This window comes from Eptatretus burgeri, chromosome 6 (assembly GCF_056783735.1).
Source record: "Eptatretus burgeri isolate ZD-2024b chromosome 6, Ebu_testis_v1, whole genome shotgun sequence".
Classification (NCBI taxonomy): Eukaryota; Metazoa; Chordata; class Myxini; order Myxiniformes; family Myxinidae; genus Eptatretus; species Eptatretus burgeri.
Genome location: NC_140966.1, coordinates 36,770,369 through 36,777,868, shown reverse-complemented (window position 1 = coordinate 36,777,868; position 7,500 = coordinate 36,770,369). Strand labels below are relative to the sequence as shown.

The 7,500-nt window shown below is 39.0% G+C and overlaps 1 protein-coding gene across 7 annotated transcripts in view; it reads right to left on the bottom strand.

Annotated features, from left to right (window-relative positions):
* The window catches only part of LOC147024547 (C-Jun-amino-terminal kinase-interacting protein 4-like), a 200,888-nt gene that overhangs the window by 101,862 nt on the left and 91,526 nt on the right, over window positions 1-7,500 (bottom strand). For all 7 annotated transcript variants that reach the window (XR_015059080.1, XM_085884562.1, XM_085884563.1 and 4 more), the window contains 3 exons: window positions 4,512-4,627; window positions 682-739; window positions 429-581 (listed from right to left, as the gene is read on the bottom strand). Coding sequence is in view for 6 of the 7 variants with exons in the window: in XM_085884562.1 (XP_085740688.1) it covers window positions 429-581; window positions 682-739; window positions 4,512-4,627 (327 nt within the window). In the remaining variant the exon portion in view is untranslated. The remainder of the gene's footprint in view (window positions 1-428; window positions 582-681; window positions 740-4,511; window positions 4,628-7,500) is intronic.

Genomic DNA, 7,500 nt, shown 5'->3' with positions numbered 1-7,500 from the left:
TGAAATTGAGAAGGCACATCCAGTCAAAGATTACTCAACATTTTATTTGCATAACACTCATTTTCTTCAGACTAATCAACACTAGCATAACCCGCGCTCTGTGCGACATGTTGGGGTGGGTGTGTTTGAGAAAGGAACTGATGCAGAGTATCAGCAGTGATTTTACTTTAATGCAGTAAGTGGAATACGATTTCACTGTTTCAGAACCATTTTATTTACTTTTTTTTGTACCATGCACCTCATATGGTCTTTGAGACAATGTAAGCCGAATATCACGTTACTCGAGCACAGAACAAAGTCGAAGATAGCGCGACACGAAACCACAAACTCGGAAATAATATATAAGATGTGTACAGAAAACAAACCTATCAGCAGCAATAGCATATACACAAGGACCGAGCCAAAAACTCTGGACTATCATTCCATACTTCCTCAACTCCTCCTCAAGCTGCTTTACTCGGCCCTCTAAGCGAGTGCGAGTGGCTTTCAATGTGCCAGTCTCCCCCTGCAACAGCTCACGTTCACTGCCCATCCGCTCAAGTTGTGCCTGAAGTTCCTCACGTGCCACACACAGCGCTTGCCTGGAATAAATGGTCATTTCAGACTCTGATATAAAGCTTTTAATTTCTGAGCTAGTATATTTGCACAGCATTCTCAAGTTTTTGCATAAGCCCAACATACTTTGCTTCCAAAAGTTGTGCATTCTCCAGTATGAGGTTTTCTACTTCTTTTCCCACACCTACAAAAACACATTACATTCAGGTTATTAACATTGAACCAACTGCAAGATAGGACTCTACAGTTTGAAAAGTACCTGTACATTGATTAAAAAGTAGTGTATAGGTATATGTAGGTGTATCCAGTGGGTGGAAAGGTGAGGGGGGGGGGATTTGACAGGTGCCCCGCAATATATGTGTGTGTGTGTATATATATATATATATATATATATATATATATATATATATATATATATATATATATATATATATATATATATATATATATATAGTTTTTTTAATGTACTGTACATTTTACAGAGAGTTGGTGCTGCCAAAGCAGTTTCTTAGCAAGGGTTATACCGAGTGGTTTGCCATTGCCTTCCCAGAGTTTTTTGTCCATGCTCTATCCTTTTAAATGCTGAGCGGAAAGCAAGGAAGCAGCACATACCATTTTTTAAGTCTTTGGTCAGACTCAGTTGGGTTTAAACCACCGACCTCCCAGACTCAGAGTGGACTCCAACTATTGAGCCAGTGAGTGTACTTAAGTAACATATTTAGCTTACTGGATGATAAAATATACAAAAAGAGAACAATTGGAAGAAGCATAAATAAAAAAAATGTTCTTAAAAATTTACATCATACATTATTAGATTGTGGTAAATTATTTTGCTTCAAATCTAAATGGAGGGTTTAATCAGCATTTGCAGTTTATAGACAAGATACTGTTAAATTATATTACAAATATATTTGGATTCGACGCTTATGGTATTTTGAGTTAATAAAGGATACCAATGTATAATAAATAATGCAGAACATTTTAACTTTCACTTGTATTTTTGAGAACACTTCTGCTGAACTTGCATTTTTGGCTCACTTGCTCCGCCCCACAATATATGCTCACTTGCTCTGCCCAACTAACCCTAACAGCCATTAAAACTCAAAGAAATTAAGAACAAGTAAAAAAAAAAATAAACCAATGTCACCCGCAGGGTGACCCGTATCTTGCCAAAAGGTGACCACGTGTGACTTCTTTAAGGTCACACTGAGGTGAACAGAGCTGCTATCCACCAGGAGCGACTCCTTGAGGAATATCTGCCTACGAGAGATTCCGATGAGAATCGTTCTACAGAGTAACCATGAAAAATATGCGTTTGCATCATAACGTCACCAAATGACGTCATAATGTCTCAAGCTTGACATATCTCGAAAGCACTCATCGAGGTGTTCAATTTGAGGTACTACACGATATGGTTCCTAAAACTTGAAAATTTGACCTTGGGGTCAAATATGTTTGACCTGAGGCGCTAACCATGAAGGTCAAGGCCAATCGCCACCAAAAATTAATCAGCTGAGCGCCAGACCATGAACTATATTCCCATGAAGTTTGAAGACGATCCGATCAAAATTACTCAAAAAATAAGGGTTTCATCAACTCCCCTGATTTGCGACAAAGTGACCTTGACCTTTGACCTTCAAAATTTTATGTGCTGAAAGGGACCTCTATAGGCCTCTGATATGCGAAGTTACAAAAATTTCCAATGATAACTGTGCTCTGCAGAGTGATTTATACGTGATTACAGACCAAAAAAAACAAAAAAAAAAAAACATATGAAGGTCAAGGCCAATCGCCACCAAAAATTAATCAGCTGAGCGCCATACCATGAACTATATTCCCATGAAGTTTGAAGACGATCCGATCAAAATTACTCAAAAAATAAGGGTTTCGTCGACTCCCCTGTTTTGCGCCAAAGTGACCTTGACCTTTGACCTTCAAAATTTTGTGCACTGAAAGGGACCTCTATAGGCCTCTGATATGGTAATTTACAAAAATTTCCGATGATAACTGTGCTCTGCAGAATTTTTTATACGTGATTAAAGACAAAAAAAAAAACCAAAAAAAAAAAAACCATACAAGCTGACTAACATATCTTGCAAAACTTCGTTTTGGCAAGATAAAAATTAAAAAAAATAAAGTCTTCACAGGAGAGTTTCAAGCTGACAATATTTCAATCATGAGGGTGGATAGATTGCAATAAACTTGATACAAAAGTATGAACAGGAAAATAAACCAATGTCACCCTCAGGGTGACCTGTATCTTGCCAAAAGGTGACCAAGTGTGACTTCTTTAAGGTCACACTGAGGTGAACAGAGCTGCTATCCACCAGGAGCGACTCCTTGTGGAATATCTGCCTACGAGAGATTCCGATGAGAATCGTTCTACAGAGTAACCATGAAAAATATGCTTTTGCCTCATAACGTCAACAAATGACGTCATAATGACTCAAGCTTGACATATCTAGAAAGCACTCATCGAGGTGTTCAATTTGAGGTACTACACGATATGGTTCCTAAAACTTGAAAATTTGACCTTGGAGTCAAATATGTTTGACCTCAGGCGCTAACCATGAAGGTCAAGGCCAATCGCCACCAAAAATTAATTAGCTGAGCACCAGACCATAAACTATACTCCCATGAAGTTTGAAGACGATCCGATCAAAATTACTCAAAAAATAAGGGTTTCGTCGACTCCCCTGATTTGCGACAAAGTGACCTTGACCTTTGACCTTGACCTTCAAAATTTTATGCGCTGAAAGGGACCTTTATAGGCCTCTGATATGCGAGTTACAAAAATTTCCAATGATAACTGTGCTCTGCAGAGTGCTTTATACGTGATTACAGACCAAAAAAAATAAAAAAATAAAAAAAATATGAAGGTCAAGGCCAATCACCACCAAAAATTAATCAGCTGAGCGCCAGACCATGAACTATATTCTCATGAAGTTTGAAGACGATCCGATCAAAATTACTCAAAAAATTAGGGTTTCGTCGACTCTCCTGATTTGCGACAAAGTGACCTTGACCTTTGACCTTGACCTTCAAAATTTTGTGCTCTGAAAGGGACCTCTATAGGCCTCTGATATGCGAAGTTACAAAAATTTCCAATGATAACTGTGCTCTGCAGAATTTTTTATACGTGATTACAGACAAACGAACAAAAAAAAAATACAAGCTGACTAACATATCTTGCAAAAACTTCGTTTTGGCAAGATAATAAAATTTAAAAAACCCCAGACCGAGTTCATCCTACAATATTAAATAAGGCAGTTATCTGCATGTTATATGCAGTTCTCATGCATGTATGTATGTGTGCATCTGAAAATCATATAAAACTAGAATGGCAATAAGTAGAGTGCACACATCCGCCAGGCTGAACAGTTTATGTTTTGTATTCCATTGATTGGTCTGGATGCAGACCGAGCCTGCCATCCTTGTCACACACCAAAATTTAATCAACTTCTTTTTGTCACCTCCCCAACTCATCCACCTTGTTTTGTTATAATCTGTCCGCAACTTTTTGAAATATCATGCTACATATAAGTTTTGGCCCCATCTCTCAATGGTGAAGAAGTAATGACATTTTTTTTTTTAATTCTCATATCCGGATCCAGATCTTCACCAAAATCGAATCAATTCGTCATCGTCAGAAACCAACCTGACCACCAAGTTTCGTCTGAATTCATCCATAACTATCTCAAAATGTCACAGCTATATTAAATATTTGCATGTCCCATTAATTATTTTTATCATATATTTTCATGGAGCCTAAATAGTTTGAACACTTTCAAGTTACTTCCTGAGCTCAAACACAAGTGAATCAATGAATGGCCTTTACTTGACACTTAAAAGAAACTCAATGGTTTATTGATTTCAAAGCAAAGATTTCAAAAAACGATTGAATAACAACAAAAAAAGAAGAAAAAGGACGACGAAGACCACTAAAAGAAACATACCCCGTAGATCTGCTCCTTCATCCACATCACCGAGGTCAAGGCCGGCTGATGACAGCTCCTCATACAGAGAGTTGTTGTTGTTCACCAGATCATTGTCTTGCTCTCCTTCAAGAAAGCTGTTGATGGGGCCAGCTATTAACTGCATATCAGCTTTTTATGGTAAGGAGCCATTAAAAATACTGACATTCATCATGTCTCAACAAAAGAACATTCCTACTTTCGCATTTTACAAAAACTGTGCTATTTGTATTGTAAGTTGTTTAACTGGGATGCCTATTTAAATCCAAAGAATCAAAATGATCATAGAGCTCGATAAGAAGTAAAGTGTTGGGAGGTGGGGGGGGGGGGGTGTTAAGGACACTTCATGTAGAGATTATTAACCTCCGCCATCAAAGATGGATGGAGGTTACTGTTTTCACCCCTTTCTGTTTGTTTGTTTGTTTGTGAACAGTATTACGGAAAAACACCTCGACGGATTTCGACGAAACTTGGTGGGGGGGGGGGGGTAGGTCTGGTCCAAGGATCATGCCATTAGATTTTGGACTTGGTCCAAAATCCAATATGGCCGGTATGGCGGCCAATTTGAAAAAATATTTGAATTTTTTTTTTTTGCATTTCTACATGTTTTAAGTGATTTCCAACCCCCCCCCCCCAAAAAAAAAAATTGTTAGAGAAAAAACATGTTTTGCAACTTTTTTTTTCAACAAAATTTCGATTTCTTTTTTTTGCATTTCGACATGTTATAAGTGATTTCCAACAAAAAAAAAACATGCCAAAATTATAATTGCGGCCGCCAGTGTACTGGGACTTCAGGTGGATATACCCACAGCCTGGTGTTGGCGCAATGGTTAGGGCAGCGGCTTGGGATCCAAGAGATCCTGAGTTCAAGCCCCGATGGGCCACTGAATTAATACACCAGGGGGTTGACTCAGCCTGTCATCCTTCCGAGGTCAGCGAAATGAGTACCAGTGTACTGGGCCGGTGTATACCCCGGTTAAAATAGGTGTACCATATCCCTGTGTCGTAAGAGGCGACCAGGGTTGCGTCAGGAAGGGCATCCGGCGTAAAACATGTGCCAAATCACTATGCGGATCATACGGATGATCCGCTGTGGCGACCCCTAACGGGAGCAGCCGAAAGAAGAAGGTGGATATACCCACGTAAAATCAATTTCTGTCTCAAGGAATCTAGTTATGACGAATGAATTGAGTATGTAAAAGTTAAAAGGGAAAGTTGTAAACTATAACTCTGTGAGCACTGTTGACGTCAAATTGAATGAATAGGATATCAGGTTCACTTGAGTGACCTAGCAGTATTGGCGGCGGAGGTTTTGCACTCTACCGAGTGCTCCCCCTCTAGTTTTGCACTGTGAAGGGCTTTGAACAGTGCAGATATAAAATGACAAAAAAAAGTGAACAAGAAAAAGAGCAATCAGAGATTGCAAACCCTCACTAGGACTTCTTTTGAGTGGTTTATTTTTATAGGTTTTGGGGTAAATCCAATATGGCTGCCAAACCATGTGACCTATGATGTCATATGTGTGATCCTTTTATTCCTCATGGATAGGCAGTAATATGTGTAAAGTTTCGCCTCGATCTTTTCAGCCATTTCAGAGAAGAAAATTCTTCAAGGATTAAAAAAAAAGGCTGCCGAATCACGTGACCAATGACGTCATGATTTTTTTTTCTTATCCCTAGATGACCCTCAAAAATTTTCATTCTGATCGGATGTGGCGTTCCACACGTGTAATTATGACGTCATAACGAGGACACGTAAGACATGAAAAAAAAATCACTCATTCCCCGTGAGGAGTACTTGCGATGTGCCAAGCTTCAATTTTTCCCTTGGTGTGGTTTCAGATAGAGGTCCAAAGTTTTTCCGTTTTTCCAAGATGGCTGCCAGACCATGTGACCCATGATGTCATAATTATCATGAAAACATTCTACATGAGTAGTCGCTCCAATGGTGAAAATTTCATCTCAATCCGACAAGCAGTTGTGGAGAAAAACATGAAAGTTCTGTGCGGACAATCAAACAAACAGACAGACAGAAAAACGGACGCAAACGCAATACCCTCTCCGAATCCTTCAGCGAGGGAAATGATGTACAAAGACAGGACAATTCAAATCAGCATTTTTATATCGTGCCTTCCATGACAAGGTGATGAACAGAATCAAATGTAGTAAAGAAAAGAGAGAGAGAAAAAAACAAAACAAGGAGAGGAAGTGAAAACAATTTAGGAACTTAAGATTAAAAAACAAGAAACTAAAGGCAGAAAAATAACCAGAGTTGGTGTCAAAGCCACCCAATGCTCACCTGTTTATACATTTATCGTTTTCGTTTTTAAAAGACGAGTCTAATAATTAATATTTTTATAAAGCATTGCAGTGAAGTGTGATCCAAATAATTTTAAAGCAACATGTATTTGTATATTGTAATCAGTAACAAGAGCGCAAGTGAACACAATATACGCCCGAACAAGAAGGTATATACAGAATTGTGCTACTACATGGAAAACAGCAACCACTTTAGATGACGTACGTATGTCACGACACACCTTCTCCACAGTCTGCACCAAATATGAAACGTGAAAGTTGAAAAATTTTGGAGTTAGAGTGCGGACAGGAACGGATGGAAAACAGCATCCTGATTGCCATGGCAACCACTTTAGATGACGAATGTATGTCACGACACACCGTCTCCACAGTCTGTACCTATGTACCAAATATGAAACGTTAAAGTTGAAAACTTTGGGAGTTAGAGTGCGGACAGGAACGGATGGAAAACAGCATCCCGGTTGCCATAGCAAGAACTTTAGATGACCAATGTATGTCACGACACACCGTCTCCACAGTCTGTACCTATGTACCAAATATGAAACGTGAAAGTTGAAAACTTTGGGAGTTAGAGTGTGGAACGGACGGACGGGGACAGACGGATGGACGGACGACCGGTATCACATAATACGCCCTGATATATATATATATAC